Raw genomic sequence first — 17759 nt, 5'->3', positions numbered from 1 at the left:
TTAAGTTTATATATTGCAATGCAATCATATAACCAAGTTTTAGATTTTGTACATTTTACATTTGAATCAGTATATTTGGATACCTCAGTGTGATCATGTTTTTTTGTCGCCTCACAAAGTTTACAGTTAATGAAGGGCTAAGACAGAACTGCTGTATGTCTTCAACTCTTCAAAATGTACATCAATGCTGCACTGAAACAATGGACAATGAAATGCAATCCTATGGTAGTTCGAATTGGAATCAGGCAAATCTATGCAGAATGATCAGGTTGTTATTGCTGAAGATAAGGGCCACACAAACTACTTGATAAGGAAATTACTTGATAATGTTAACAAATATAATTCTAAGACGAGGGGTAAACCACTATTAGAAATCATTGTACATTTTTTGGGTAATCACCTGGCAATACATGGGAATCAACTTGGGAATCCATAGGAATCACATGGAAATCATGGGAATCACATAGAAATCCATGGGAATCACATAGAAATCCATGGGAATCACATAGAAATCCATGGGAATCACTTGGAAATCCATGGAAATCAATGTGGAAATCCATAGAAATAACCTCACTTTTTAATATCACTTGTGTTCACACATGTTTTAGCTGCCTTGTTTTTGTTTAGATTTTGTGGGTTTTTGAGTGTTTTTAGTGCTAAAAAATTACAAAACTGGTAAGTAATACTAATTCTTGAGTATGGAATTTAAAAAATATGTGATTGTACCGACATTATCAGCATCTTTAGCTAATAATCTAGTTGAATTGTTTAGATTTGTTTGATTTGCATCTATGTAAATTTAAAGGGTCAATATTGCATTCACTGTATTTAAATTTATTAATTTGTATTTATTATTAACAAACCCAGCAAACATTCTGGCTTCTTTGATTTCCAACCAGGCCCTATAAATTTTACATTTTTAATGATAACTAATTTATACCTTTCTTGTTAGGACTAGCTGAACTAACATTACATAATAATTAAAATAAAATAAAATTATTATGAACAGTGTAAAAGTTAGAGAGTATGGCTTAAGTACGTCGTTGCAATCAAACTGTGCTCGAATCTGACAGCACTGTTATAATGTATCTAATAAGAATAGGTACTATATATACTCCGAGATATACTCGTAAAAAGGCATTGCTTTATTTAAGAGTTAGATTTGTTATTATTTTCAGGTTACTTACGATGGAATATATTAATGGTTTGTTAAAAAGTTTTGAAGCTGAAGTTCCCGCTTATCTCAAATCACTTCTTATATACAACGGATTTGATAATTTATATTCCCTTTCACAGTTTAATATTGATGAAGACATTGAGAGAATGGAGTGTTATGCAAGGGACGTCCTTTCAAAGGTATTGAAAGGAGAAGAAAAAAAAGCAATGTTTGGAATTGTCTGCGAAGAATGCTCTCTATTTAAAATTCCGGAAGGCCATAAAAAGCTTTTGCGCTTTGTAAAGGAAGAATCAGAAAAAAAAATTAAACTGCTAAAACGTCCACTTCTTTGTGAAAGGTCTGAAGGCTGTCCAGCTGAAAAAACTTTCCCCAAAAAGAGAAGAACAGTGACAAATAAAAGTACATCTCGATCTGAGAGTGGTAATGAAGGCGATGGTTTTTGTACTCCAAATGATGGTTGTGTTTCTCAAGATGAAGAGCAAGTTAATTATGCGATGCAGCATGTTTTAAATATTAGTCGAAGCTATATCGATAAATTTTCACGAAATGAATTCGACAAAGGCAAAATTAGTGAAGAACGATTACAAGATGTTTTAAATAATTCCAAAAACCTTAAAGTCAAAATGGATGGTGAATTTACTGCAAAAATATCTTGCCCTTTATGTACATTTATTTCTTCAGCCTATTCAGTGAAGAACTCCAAAACCGGAAGAAAATGGGTGATTTCAAACTTCCTGAGACATTATAAAATACATTTTAAAGATGATGGAACCAACTTAACTAAAAAATTACCGATTAAACCGCAGAAACCCGAAATTCAGACCACTATACTTAACTTTATAAAAAAAGATGCTAATAAAAAATGTGACTTAAACCAAGATTTTGAAGATCCAAGAGGAAATCTCTTTGACCTAACCGATCCCAATACAGATTTAAATTATGGAGCTTCGACATCATCTGGATTGCACTTGGAATTGACTACTGAATTGAGTCAAAATGATTCGTTCATTGACCAAAATTACGAAATTCATGATGAGGCACAGCAAAATAATCCTAATGGGGTTTTTTTACACTATAACACAGACCTCGACACAGACTCTCCAACAGATAATCAATCGTCGAGTCAACTAAGAACAATTGTTGTTAATGATTTTTCTACTGAGGAACGTCAAGGAGCCAGCCAAGTTGTAAATGATATCCCAGTATCTGAATTAGAGTATAATCCAGACAATTCATCTCCATTGGAAGATTTTTTCTTTCTTGACAATGTAGCGGAAATCAATCAAAGCAATAATGGTTCTGAAAAAGTAAAGTCTCCCAAAGCTAAATCTTTATTTGATGATAGCAATTCCAGAAGAGAAAGAAGCTTGCGCATATTAAATGAGTTACCATATCATCAAACACAAATAACAACTTTTCTAAATACCATAAATCATGCCATAGACACTAACCCAGAAGTTACAAACACCCTAAGTATCCTTACCGAAAATCAAGGCATTAATAAATTTAATTATGGCACCAAAGGCCTACTAAAATATCTATTAGACTCAGCAATAAGAAACTCTAAAAATAAATCAGGACACACAAATAAATTTGATGATGGAATGAAACGATTCTGGCTTTATATATTCATTAGCGCAGGAAGGATGAGTTATGAAATATTGCACTCAAATTTAAAAAATATACTGCCTTCTGTCACAACTATTCACAGACAACTAGAAGAAATGAATAATATATTAGAGGGTGAAGTGAGAATTGAAGACTTAAAACTTTATTTACAAAAGAGAAATTATCCACCCATAATTTTTATATCCAAAGATCAAACTGCACTCATCAAAAAAGTCCAATATGATTCAGCTTCAAATCAAATGGTTGGCTTTGTAGCACCTTTACAGGAACAGACGAGATTTCCTCGCATTAACAAATTCCCAGTTGATTCAGTTAGCGACATTGAAAATGCTTTTAAGAATAAAACATTAGCAATAAATGCATATATTTTTATGGCTCAGCCATTAGTAGATGGATCACCCGCATTTTGTATATCAATATTTGGCAGTGATAATAGATTTACCTCAGAAGATGTTTATAAACGATGGCAATATCTCATAAAGGAAGCAGGAAAACATGGAATTACAATTTTGGGCTTTTCAAGCGATGGTGACACTCGGTGCTTAAAAAGTATGAAAATTATATCGAAATTGTCATTTACTTCATTGAACCCTTACTCTCCCTATTTTCAGGTTAGTTATATAGTACTGTGATATTCTAAATTCATAATTTTATAAAACCTCAAAAATTTTTATTTTTTTTCTCACTATAAAACAATCTCGAAAACAATACATATTTTGCTCTACTATTCTATACTTAATTTGTAATTATTTTTAGGCGAATTACAATTTAGAAAATCCAGCAGTTTTTCAAGACACTATACATATATCAACGAAGCTTAAGACTCGTTTATTAAATGAAAATATTTCTATGAATATGGGAGGAAAACGAGTATCTATTGACAATATCCGGTACATAATTGAAAACTATCCTAGAGATAAACACTTATTATGCAAGAGCTTCCTTGAATGTAAGTATACTAGAATAAATTTGCTACTTACTTTTCTAATCAAGAATCTTCCAGAAAAACGTAAAAATATATCAATTTGTCAGCTTTATTCAAATTAAAGTCCCAACTAGATATATATGTATGTATGTATGTAGCTATGGTAGGACTATTATGCATTTGGCTGTATTACATAGATAATAATTTTCGGTCCACAAAACATTTTTGAGCTATGCACTGACACTTTTCTTTTTAGCTTCCGACAAAATGAACTTCAATGCAATAGACAAGTTAAGTTCTGAACATGTCACAAATATGCTTAAGGAAGTTCCCAACGCCGAAGCTACAAGGCAATATTTAATACTGACTCGCAACATATTGGATGCATTCTTGTTAAAAGAAATTAGTGTTGAAAGACGAGTATACCTAATTTGGTATTCAACTTTTTTCATGCGTATTTGGAAAGCCTGGCTAAAAAAAAATGGTGAAAATATCCAAAAGAATTTTATCACCACAAATGCCTATACATGCATAGAAATAAACGCTCATGGAATTATTTTAGTCATTGAAAAACTTCGGCAAAATGGAATTTCAGAAGCTTTTCTTCCATGGCTGTATAGCAGTCAGCCATGTGAAAAAGTATTTAGAGAAACTCGGTCCATGAGTAGCACATTTTCAACTATGATAAATTATACACTGCTGGATGTTTTAAGAAGATTAAAACGTATACAAGCTATGCATGAGATAAGCACAGACTTAGGTAAATAACATATTGGCTGCTAAAGTTATTTTAATTCTCGATTTGATCAATCCTTTATTTTCCAGGTCCCAATTTTAGATTCCCCAGGCAAGAAAACAAACGACTTGGAAATAATTCAAGTGTCTTTAAAGTAACTGAGTTTCCATCAACTGATGAAATGATTAACATAATTAAAAAGGCCCAAGAAGACGCACTATCTGACGCTAAAAAAATTGGGATGGAAATGAACAGGGATTGTTGTATAGAAATTAATTTACCGACTTGTGACAATCCGGAAGAGCAAGAAGAGGTGCAGGGAAGTATAATTATCACTGATACCATTTCAAAGGAACATGAGCCAGACCTCGAGCCAGACTTTTCTAATGAAGACCGGGAGTTTCTTGAATATACCTCTACATTTAATAATTATGACTCTTTACATTTGAGAGACTATACGGGTCAAAAGAAAGCACAAAAATCGTGTCTGTCAGTGACACTTAAAGACAAAAAAACACGAATTATAAAAAAATCTACTCTAATTTGGTTTTTTCAGGAAAAACAGGGTCGTTTATCAACCGACAGACTGCTCCGGGTAAAGGGAATGACAGTTAAAAATACGCATAAGGGGTTATCAAAAAAAAACAGTTCAGGAAAAAGCCAGGCCAAGGACTTCAACCAGCAGGCAATATCAAAAAAAGAAAAATGTTTCGTCAACCTCATGAACGAGCTCATAAAGATAGTACATCTGAATCTCGATCTGAATCAGATGAGATTAGCTTAGAAAGTGAAACTTTGAGTGAAGATTTCTCTGACTTAGAAGATTGCCATAACGAAAGTACAAAAATGCCAGTAATTCAGCTAGAATCTTATTATGCTGTGTTTTATGATACACAATGGTATCTAGGGCGTGTCATCAACAGCTACAGCTCAGAAAAGTTTAAAGTGAAATTTTTACAACAAGACCTGGATACTTTTAAGTGGCCCAAAAAAGATGATATCCAAGATGTTCACAAAGAGTTTATATTTTATGGACCAGTTAGTCTAAGCGGAACTGAACCATTTTCTTTAAAAAGAAATGATTTGATTGCTATTAAACAGAAATACAAAACAATCAAATCCATCAAATCATTAAAAAATTAAACATATTTTTTTATGTTATTTATTATGTTAATAAAGCTACTTTGCTTAATTATTGGTTTTTAATTATTTTTATTATCGGTTTTAAATTTAAATCCTATAAAATAATAAAAACTGAAATGGGAATCATATGGAAATCCTTTGAAACCACATGGAAATCATATGGAAATCCTTGCAAATCATATGGAAATCCTTGGAAATCATATGGAAATACCTAGGAATCATATTGCAAAACCTAGAAATCCTTAGGAATCATCAGAAATAGTTGGGAATCATTAAGCAATGATTGCCAAATTTGGAAATCATTGTACAATTTTGAGGCTAGTGGTTTACCCCTCGTTCTAAGACTTAACTTGATTCCTCAAGTACAAGCGGAACACTTTGTCATGTCATGTTTTTGCTGAATTAAGAGGTTTTTGTGAAGTAAATAAACTTTATTTTATATTTAAATTTGCAGAAAAATCAAAGTAAGTCAGTGATTTACCTTGTTTTGTTGAACCTGTGTTTGTTGTGCAATAAATTGACTAAATTTTGTTATAAATCCACACTAAGATGTTAATGGGCTGGTTTTTGCTTCCTTCTTTTTTGCTGACATCAATTAGTAGAGACTAATTTATCTTGTTAGCATTCTTAAGTCGTAAGACACATTCTTCTAACACACCACTAGATTGTGTTAATACAATAAGAGATCTTGGAATACTGTTTGACAAATCGCTAAAATTCGCAGATCATATTGATTCTATTATTTCAAAGGCATTACAGATGCTTGGCTTCATGAAACGAAACTGCTATAATTTTAAAAGTCCCAATACCCTAAAATTGTTAACTGTTCTCTTGTTAGACCTCACTTGGAATACTGTTGTAGTATTTGGTCACCTTACTATAATGTTTACGCAGAAAAAATTGAAAAAGTTCAAAATAAATTCCTTAGGTTTTTGGGATTTAAAATTAGAGCTATTAATGGGAGTAACAGGTTTTACAGTTATGAAGAAATTAGAGCATATATAAATATCAATACCCTGGAAGAACGTCGTTATCGCCATGATTTGAAAATTCTGTATAATTTGTTAAATGGTCCAGCAAACAGTCATTATTTATTGTCTAAGGTTGGTTTTAAAGTTCCTTCATACAGTTACAGTACTCAAAATGCAGTTGAAAACACTTTCCATGTACCATTTCATCGATGTAATTATGGCCTCAATGAACCTATAACTAGAATGTTACGTATAGCAAATCAAAATATTGAGAGGCTTAATTTTAGTTCCACACCAAACCAATTTATACGCGACTTGCAACAAATTAATATTGCCTCTTAATTGTTTTGTTTTGTCCACCCTTACCAGTCTGTTTCTAATTTGTTCTGTATGTAATTTATTTCTTTTAACTATTATATTTTATGTGTTATAATATATGACTTATATTTAATATCTACTAAATTGTTTCAAAATTTGTCCCGTGGAAATAAAAAAAAAACAAAAAACAAGAAAAGTGAGCATCTCAACATTAAAACATAAGGCAACGGGTATAAAAATCGATGCAGGACACATTAGAAGAACACAATGTAACTGATACTTAGGATTTCAGTTACATGAATAAAAGTTTGTTAAATCAAATGAAGGAAAAGTTATTCAGATCTTTGAAGTAGAGTTTTATAGATATTTTCAAGATTTTAGTAGACAGGATAGAAGCAAAATAACGGCCATATCAGGATATCACACGAAAGATTATCAAACCAAATTTACACTTAAGTCCAGGGTTCTTTACCCGTTCGTCATTAATACCTGGCGAGATAAAACACATACATACTTCTTATCTAGCATCATTCTCTTCCACGCATGAAACTAAATACAAACCAGCTACCGCCTGTTATTATCTAAAAACACATGCTATTTTTGTGAAAGCTCTAGACTCAGTATATTGAAAAGAGATAGGTGCAAAAAAGACACTTAGGAATGATTTCATGGTTTGTTTACTTTTGTGGCTGTCAGTCTATTGAATTTTTTGCTGTTTTTTTGTTGAATTTTTGCATTTCGAAGTTTTTTATATTACACAAACAGTTTTTTTCACAACTAATTTTATATTGGAGTTTGAAATTTTATGGTAAGTGTATTTTATTTTGTTAACCCATTAGCGCCGAGATTAATAAATTATTGATTTTGTATTATTTGTTGCAATATTATTAATGTACTGTGTTTAAATAATAAAAAACTTCATAAAATATTTTTTCTCAGATATTTCATTTCTGAGATATTAAGTGTTGCCTTAAAGCAACGCTAGGCGCTTACAGTACCTAGTTTTTGCTGAAAATAATAAACCAAAAATTAAAGCATTTGGGATACAGTAAAGTAGGCAATAAAACAAAAATAGAGATTTATTCATAAAAAAATGTAATTCGGTGTGACACGGTATAAAACAAGGAGTACATAGTCAATATCACATTTTAAACACATTGTTCTAACGATAGATTTACATATTTTAGATGCACATCTTCTCTTTTTCCCATCTGGAATATACTGTATCAAATGATTGATGGTGCCAAAACGAATGTCATCCGATACTCGGCTATCGGCAGATGCTGTCAAGGAAGCCGACGGTCTTCCGTTTCCTTTGCTGAGTACTATATACTTCGCCAGATATGTGCTTACAACCTCTCTTGTAAAATTTAATTGTGATACATTTTCTCTGCCAGTTTTATTACACAACATCCAACTATGTATTTTGTAATGCAACATCGAGCAGCCGTGTAAAAATTGGCCAATACCATTTTTTGCCACGAATACTGATCCGGTAGCAACTTACATTCTGATCCATTTGGTCCGTTCCTCCCATAAATGTGTTATACTTGGCGATCAATTTCGGTCTAGAAACAAGTATGTTTCGTTTGAGTTTCTGAGAAAATCTTCTTACTTGACCTACTTCTTGAGAGCCGCAGGACGATGAAATCATTGTTACTACTGCATTATCCATCAACCGGACATAAATATAATTGTCCATCATTTCGTTCAATAGCTGTTTCAAAATAACCTCGATTTTTTTTTCAGAAACTCTTTTTTAGAAGTTTTTCGCGAATGGTTCTATGGCGTTATAACCACACAATTTTAAAAATGAAAATAAAGCCGTTCCAGAAAACAACGTTCCATACGTTGAATATAAATATTGTATCTTAGATTGGTTTTCTCGCCTGGCAGATCGTCTAATAGTAATAACAAAGGAATGGCAGCTTTTCCAAATAATTTTTCATAGACATTATTGGGTTTTGGATTTTTTCCTTGGTATAAGTCGAAGTTAATTAAATATCCATTTTTTGTGTTGACTCTAATAAACTGCTTGCAGCTATGTCTGCCAAAGTATTTTATCGTACTTTCATCGTAAGATAAATGTTCTTCCGGTACAAAATTTTCAACACAACTTTTTTTAAGCATGTCCATAAGAGGTCGTATTTTTCACGCCTTGTCATTTTGGTTGATTTTGGTATTATCTGAACAGTGCAAAACCCGGAAAATTGTATCAGGGGCTTGGGCAAGCGAAAAACCTCGTCTAGAACAAAAATGACAAAATTCAAAATATAGGTAGTACAAGCGCCTAGCGTTGTTTTAAGGCAACGGCTGGGTTACAACAGGTACTAACAAGTAGTTATTTATCAATTCATATAAATCATTTCAAATATGTTTTGTTAGAAGTATAGTCAACACAAATTTAACATATATAAATAATGAGTTTCATTTATACCGAAATTATGGTACTTACTCAAATCGAATGTCCATTATTTTCAAGTTCTAATATTATACTAAACTTTAAATGCACCAAACTAACAAACAGTTCTTAACACAGCAAACAAATACGCATAACTTAGTGTGGGCGATTATGGTTGATGGATTTGACAAGGTCACACCTCTTTTATGGTTGTTTTATGACTTCAAGCTCCTCCCAAATACAGGCATGTTTGTCGTTGCTTTAAAGCAACGCACGGCGCTAATGGGTTAAGGAAGTTTTGTTAAGTGACAATTAAGGAATAGGAATATAAGGTCGTGTTAAGTTTCCGCCAAACTGAATGAAATTACAAAAAGAAAATATGTTATTGAATTTTTTTTATAAATTGTTTATTTATTTATTATTCACTAATGATATTCTAAACAACACCCGCTATGCAGACGACACCGTTATTTTTGCAGACAGTTTGAATAGTTTACATTACAGCAACTACTAAACAAAGTAAATGAAGTAAGTGAAAGATTTGGACTTCAAGTAAATATATCAAAAACTAAATTTATGATCATCAGCAAAAATAAAATTAGAGACGCCCAACTACTTATCAATAATACACCAGTGGACCGACTAAAACAGTATAACTATCTTGGAACAATAGTAATACTCTGGGCTAATTAGCAAAATACAAGGAAAAGTTATTTACCAGCAATTTTATTGCTGGAATCGAATCTTATTATTGTATGTATTAATAATATAGGTATGCAAAGTCCGCAGATAGTGTGCTACTTTTTTTATAAACAAAATGGCGCCCGAAAATCGTTTTTTTTTCAATTTTTGCTCTATAACTCCAAAAATTTTAACTTTACACCAAAAACACTCAAAAATTCACCGCAATTAAATTTTGCATAGAGACGAGTTTTTTCCGATTTACTTCGGCGAAAACTTTCCCCGGAAAAAGCGGGTTTTTCCAACAAAATCTTTAATTTTCAACTAAAATTTTAGATAAGTAATTGTTAATCAATAATTAAATAACTTGGTAATGTAAAAGCCCTTTTCGTACAGATTATAATTCCAGAAGCCGATGAAAGTCGAATGAACAGTTTAGCAATAATTGAATTGTTAATTAAAAATTTACGGTCGCTATAATAACGACAATAATTATGATGCATAAGAATAACTATGATTTTTTTATAAAAAGACACTATACCTATCTAATGTACTTTACAGAATTGAAATTGGACTATTTAAGCCACTTTTTCATATGTTTAAAATACTCATAACATATATTATTATAATAAAAACTATCGATAATACGTGTGAAAATTGCCAAAAATGGCAAAATTCCAATCAAAAATTAGGTTGGAGAAAATGGAGTTCAAATGGACCCTCAAAGTTCAAAATCGGTATACGTTAAAAAAATGCATTTTCTCGGCTCCCCATGGAGCAATTTCCTTCATTCTTTTTTGTTCCCTAATAACTCGAGTAGAGCCATCGAACTAACGCATTATTAAATGTCAAACTTGCTTTTGTTTTGTTATAATAGATTAATTTATTTATAAGAACAGAAAACTACATATGTTTTCCAGTTTTAGGCTTTTTTTAGATAAACTTATTACAAGTGTACCTTTTAAAGTTAAAAACATAAATATTCTCATTTGAAAGCTGTATAATTATTTAAACAATTTTTATTTAAACAAATTAAAATTTTGTGTTATAATAAATAAATTAATTTATTATAACAAAACAAAAGCAAGTTTGACATTTAATAATGCGTTAGTTCGATGGCTCTACTCAAGTTACTTGGGAACAAAAAAAGAATAAAGGACATTGCTCCATGGGAAGCCGAGAAAATGTATTTTTGTAACGTATACCGATTTTGAACTTTGAGGGTTACATTTTCTCCAACCTAATTTTTGATTGGAATTTTGCTATTTTTGGCAATTTTCACACGTATTATCGATAGTTTTTATTATAATAATATATGTTATGAGTATTTTAAGGATATGAAAATTGGTGTGGAGATAGAGGACAAAAATAAAAAGGCGATTGTTTGAAAATTATGATCCTATTGTTTATATCTTTGCCGTAAATTCCAGTCAACTTTGACCGGTTGTATCTCAGGAACTGCTCATCATAATTAAACGGTTTTTCTTTTAAAAGAAGCGTCCTGTCGCTGTTTTTCGAATACCGCGTTTACAATTTAATTTAGTTTAATATTTCCCGAGATATTCTATTTGTTTATAAGCCAAAAAATTCTTTATAATTTTAAAATATTCCTGAGGCCGCCTAAATAGTCCAATTCCAATTCAGTAAAGTGCATTGGATAGTTATAGTGGCTTTTTATGAAAAAATCATAGTTATTCTTATGCATCATAATTATTGTCGTTATTATAGCGACCGTAAATTTTTAATTAACAATTCAATTGTTGCTAAACTGTTCATTCAATTTCCATCGGCTTTTGGAATTATAATCTATATAAAAAGGGCTTTTACATTACCAAGTTATTTAATTATTGATTAACAATTACTTATCTAAAAGTTTAGTTGAAAATTAAAGATTTTGTTGGAAAAACCCGCTTTTTCCGGGGAAACTTTTCGCCGAAGTAAATCGGAAAAAACACGTCTCTATGCAAAATTTAATTGCGGTGAATTTTTGAGTGTTTTTGGTGTAAAGTTAAAATCTTTGGAGTTATAGAGCAAAAATTGAAAAAAACACGATTTTCGGGCGCCATTTTGTTTATAAAAAAAGTAGCACACTATCTGCGGACTTTGCATACCTATATTATTAATATATACAATCATAACATTCGATTCCAGCAATAAAATTGCTGGTAAATAACTTTTCTCAAAAATTGCCTATTCTCCGATAATCAGCCCAGACTATAAACGAACAATGGGATCACTCACAAGAAATAAAATGTAGAATAGAGAAGGCTAGGAGTTCATTCAATAACATGGCCAAACTCTTTAAAAGCCACAACCTTAATCTGGAGACAAAAATAAGGCTCCTACGATGTTATATCTTCTCAATATTGTATTACGGAGTTGAATCCTGGACACTCACTGAAGCAATGGAGAAAAAACTTTTCGAGATGTGGCTATACAGGCGAATCCTAAGGATATCATGGACGGACAAAATAACCAACGAGACCGTATTACGAAGAGTGGGCAAAGAAAGCGAGGTGATGTATACCATTAAAAGGAGAAAGTTAGAATATCTCGGACACATAATGAGAAACGGCACTAAATACAGATTACTGAAGGTTAAGTATTCGGAAAGCGAGGAATTGGGAGAAGAAGAATATCATGGTTAAAGAACCTGAGGAAATGGTTCTCCACAACAACAACTAATCTAAACTTACGTGCATAGAAATCGGCCCACTTAAAAGTTTGGTCATTTTTGATGTCTCATATTTCCTAAACCTGTTGTCAGATTTAAGTAATTTTTTGAACATGTTATATCCTGATTCTTTAGCAATACCACTGTAATAATATTGTTGCTAAACAGGTAAATTTTCATTGTATACCGGGTGTACCAATAAAACTGTGTTTTTTTCTCAAAGTTTGCATCACCCTGTGGAATATTCTAGCATTTATAAAATATTGAAATTAAAATCCAACTATAGCATCAGGTTTTCTTAACACTCTGCTTTTTGATTCATTCGTTTATGTTGGACAATAAAATAGTTAAATACTTTACCAACTAGACATGTTCTTCATCAATACCCGGTGTTTTTAAATAAGTGCGACAAACTTTAAGGGGTAATTCTGCATGAAAAAATAATGACAGTTATCTTTATAAACGTATGTCCGCAAATGTTTCGTTTCCGAGATACGGGATGTTGAACTTTTTCTTACAAACTGACGATTTATTTATTGCTTTAAACCCAGTTGAGATATGCAAATGAAATTTGGTAGGTTTTAAGAGCTAGTTATTGCGGATTTTTTGAAATAAAATTAAGAATTTTATATTCACCATTACCGTGCATACGGATAATATGATCGGTCATATTACACGTATGCGTGCTAATGGTGAATATTAAATTCTTAATTGTATGTCAGAAAATTTCCAATAACTACGTCTTAAAACCCACCAAATTTCATTGGCATATCTCGACCGGTTTTAAAGCAATAAAATAAATCGTCAGTTTGTAAGAAAAAATTCAACATCCCGTATCTCGGAAACGAAACATTTGCGGACATACGTTTATAAAGCCAACTGTCATTATTTTTTCATGCAGAATTATCCCTTAAAGTTTGTCGCGCTTATTTAGAAACACCGTGTATTGATGAAGAACATGTCTAGTTGTTAAAGTACCAAACTTTTTTATTATCCAACATAAACGAATGATTCAAAAAGCAGAATGTTAAGAAAATCTGAGGCTATAGTTGGGTTTTAGTTTCAGTATTTTATAAATGCTAGAATATTCCACAGGGTGATGCGAACTTTAAGAAAAAAACACAGTTTGTTTGGTACACCCTGTTTACAATAAAAATTTACCTGTTTAGCAACAATATTATTACAGTGGTATTGTTAAATACCACTGTAAATAATAATAACTATAACGTAACAATCGGTAATGACTCAATTGAACGAGTAAGTAATCTTGTATATCTGGGTACTCATATTAATGAAAGCTGGAACCCTAGTACAGAAATAAAAAGTAGAATTGCCAAAGCAAGAACAAGTTTTATGAAGTTTGAGAAAATCCTGTGCAGTCATGATCTAAATTTGGAACTTCGCATAAGAATGGTCCGATGTTATATATTCCCAGTACTACTTTACGGGGTTGAAGCATGGACACTGACAGAATCGCTTTTAAAAAACCTAGAAGCATTTGAAATGTGGGTCTACCGCCGTATTCTGAAGATCAGTTGGGTAGAAAGAGTCACAAACGAAAGGGTTTTGCAACGTTTGAATAAAAGTTGCGAAGTAGTGAACACGGTTAAAAGGCGCAAATTGGAATACTTTGGTCATATAATGCGTCACCCAGAAAAATATGACATACTTCACCTTGTCATGCAAGGTAAAATAATGGGAAAAAGAAGTGTGGGCCGCCGTACAACTTCTTGGCTTAAAACCCTACGCCAATGGTTTGGGAAAACTAGCACTGAACTATTTCGTGCGGCTGTAAATAAGACAATGATTGTTAATATGCTGGGCAACATGAGGGCCAACGATCGACAAGCGGTCTCGGCACCTTAAGAAGAAGAAGAGGTATTGTTAAAGAATCAGGCTATAACATGTTCAAAAATTACTTAAATCGGCCAACACGTTTAGGAAATATGAGATATCAAATATGACCAAATTTTTAAGTGGGCCGAATAATTATAGCCTTAATGATCGCCAATATTCGAAACGAATAGGCACTATAAGAAGAAGAAGAATGATATTAAAAGAATTTATTAAGCTACTTCAAATGTAGCTGTAATTCTGCATCAAAATTTTAATGCAAAACTTACATTTGACATTTTATTTTTTGATAACGTTAAATTTTAACCCGTAATCGGAGCAGTACCTACTTCCTGTTACTTGTTGTTGCGTTTAGTAAATTTCCGACTTATTTCGTATGCTTTAAATGATGTCGCACGGGTAAAGAACCCTGGACTCAAGTGTATAATTGAATGCCAGAAAGAAGAAGAAGAAGAAGGAGAGACTGTCCAGCAAAAAGATGGAAGAAGTTATCAAAGAGGTGATGAGAAGTAGGACTTTGGATGAATACTCCTAGAATGATAAAAAAGAATGGAGTAAGGGGTGCAAGATAAGATTGAGGACAAAGAAGAATTCTTAAAGTAACAATAAATATTAAAACATGGAACACACTGTTCGGTAACAGATGAAATTGTTAGTTATTATCTGTCTATTGTAAGTTTCTCAGTTGTCTCAAATAAATATGCATGCTGTACACACAGTAGGGAACTTACATAAAATTTAAATTCGAAAAAATGCTATAAATCAAAACAGAACATAATTTAAAACATATGTCAAAGAAAAAAAAGTTTTTTTGTCTTTCGTTTGGCCCCTAAAGACGATTAAAATCGAGAGAAAATTCAAATCATAGCAGGAGTCCAAAACGCGCCCTCATTGGTCGTGACGTCATATCATTATATGTAGTATTTGATGTCTTCGCCATTAATTCATTAGGTTTGGCATTAGTTATGACACTCAGTTTTATAAGTATTTTCATAGCTATTTCTGACTAATATTTGAGTGTTTTTGTTAAGACATATACAGGGTGTCCCGAAAAGATCATAAATTATACCACAGATTTTGGAGTCAAAAATAGGTTGATTGAACCTCACTTACCTATATACAATAGTGCACACAAAAAAAGTTATAGCCCTTTGAAGTTACAAAATGAAAATCGATTTTTTTTTCATATATCGAAAACTCTAAGAGATTTTTTATTGAAAATGCACATGTGACATTTTTATGGCAGCAACATCTTAAAAAAAAAATAAAGTGAAATTTGTGCACCCCTTTTGTTCCCTTAAACCTACCCAAACTTTTGTGTACGTTCCAATTAAATTATTATTGTGGCACCATTAGTTAAACACAATGTTTTTAAAACTTTCTTGCCTCTTAGTACTTTTTCGATAAGCCAGTGTTTATCGAGATATTTTGAATATTTGTCGAATCCACCACATATTTGTATATGGTTAAGTACGATTATAGAGACCTATTAATAATCTGAAAATTTATTTATAATTTACATTTTTAGGTATATTTTGAAAAAGAAGCTAAATCTCTATAAAAGGTGACTTATGAAAAAAAGACTAAGAGGCAAAAGTTTTAAAAACACTGTGTTTAACTAATGGTACCACAATAATAGTTTAATTGGAACGTACACAAACATTTGGGGGGCTTAAAGGAACAAAACCCCGATAAAATGTTTACGTATATATTGAAAAAGAAGCCGCATCTCGATAAAAACTGGCTTATCGAAGAAATACTAGGAGACAAAAAAGTTTTAAAAACATTGTGTTTAACTAATGGTACCACAATAATGAATTAATTGTAACGTACACAAAAGTTTGGGGGGGTTTAAGGGAACAAAATCCCCATAAATTTGTTATGGGGTGGACAAATTTCACTATAATTTTGTTTTAAGATGTTCCTGCCATAAGAATGATACATGTCCATTTTAAATAAAAAATCTCTAATGGTTTTCGATATATTGAAAAAAATCGATTTTCATTTTGTAACTTCAAAGGGCTGTAACTTTTTTTATGAGAACATTTGTACAAAGGTAAGTTAGGTTCAATCGAACTATTTTTGACCCCAGAATGTGTGGTATAATTTGTGACCAATCTTTTCGGGACACCCTGTATATTATTACAATGACATACGATAAATGTCATTATAAAATATAATGGTGTGACGTCACAAGTGTTCGCGCACTTTTTGGGTCGTTTGAAAGGGTTTAAATACATTTGAAGATTTGAAGATTTTAAATTTGTATTTTTAAGTTATTATGAGTTTTTGAGGTGTGAAATTTTGGAAATCGCATTTTTAAACAAAACTGAACATTATTATCTAATAAAAAAATGTGAGAGTTCCCTGTTCGGTATGAAACAAAAAATAAGCTGACCTACTTTTGTGCGATAGACTGTAGTTCCGTCTGGAGCCCTTTCTTCTACTTGGTTAACAGTCATATATATGTATATTAGTCTCATTATTCATGTTTTGTATATAAATAGTTTAATTTAATATTTTAGAACCTATGAACAGCTTAAGACACGAAAGGAAAGTTTAACTGACGCATTTAACAAAGCTAATAATAAGGACATCCAACTGCAAGAGACAATGACACAAACCAATACTACAAGAAAGAAAACAAAAGAACTTATTGCAGCCGAAATTAAGAAGTTAGAAAAGCTCAAGAAAGTACCAGAGGAAAGTAAAGAGGTATGAATTCATTTTAGTAATTGAATAGTCTCATATTATACAAAAAAAAATATTCTGTATGTGTAATATGTGAGTTATCGATTTTTTTTTCTATTGGGAGAAATAAACAAAGAAATATTGTAAGACATACTATTGTAACAACTTACAATTAAAAAGAAATGATTCGTATTTATATATGACTTTATTTATTTATACAAGTTTACATTACCTAATTCTCTCTATAACTAACTCCCCTAATACCGCGATTCGCTTAAATATAATAACGTCATTCTCGAGAATTCTGGACTTCGCCACCTCTAGTTATTGTGTCACCTTCCATCTACCGCACGTCTCTCCCACCGTTTCCACGTATATCGTGCTCTCGCCAGAATATTCTCGAGATGGAACCGTTTGGAGCTGTTACTTGCGGTCGGTGATTCATTCTTTTATTACACTATTATAATTATTGTGTTAACTATATTTTTGGAAAATAACACACCCTCACATGTAAGATTCCGGTTTATTGCGTCTTATAGCTTATCTCTTACTATACTAC

The 17759-nt window shown here is 31.8% G+C and overlaps 2 protein-coding genes across 2 annotated transcripts in view; both read left to right on the top strand.

The window, feature by feature from the left end:
- LOC114333044 (structural maintenance of chromosomes protein 4) overlaps positions 1–17759 on the top strand; it is a 119762-nt gene that overhangs the window by 4992 nt on the left and 97011 nt on the right. The window contains exon 7 of the mRNA XM_050655342.1: positions 17035–17224. Coding sequence (XP_050511299.1) covers positions 17035–17224 — 190 coding nt within the window. The remainder of the gene's footprint in view (positions 1–17034; positions 17225–17759) is intronic.
- On the top strand, positions 52–5660 carry LOC126887692 (uncharacterized). Its single transcript, XM_050655343.1, has 4 exons — positions 52–3417; positions 3563–3755; positions 3988–4491; positions 4557–5660. Exons 1-4 carry the CDS (start codon positions 1084–1086, stop codon positions 5249–5251), a joined length of 3726 nt encoding a protein of 1241 aa, XP_050511300.1. The 5' UTR covers positions 52–1083; the 3' UTR covers positions 5252–5660.

The sequence above is a fragment of the Diabrotica virgifera genome, chromosome 7, assembly GCF_917563875.1.
Source record: "Diabrotica virgifera virgifera chromosome 7, PGI_DIABVI_V3a".
Classification (NCBI taxonomy): Eukaryota; Metazoa; Arthropoda; class Insecta; order Coleoptera; family Chrysomelidae; genus Diabrotica; species Diabrotica virgifera.
Note: the sequence above shows the minus strand (reverse complement) of the source record. Positions and strands in the feature narration are given on the sequence as shown.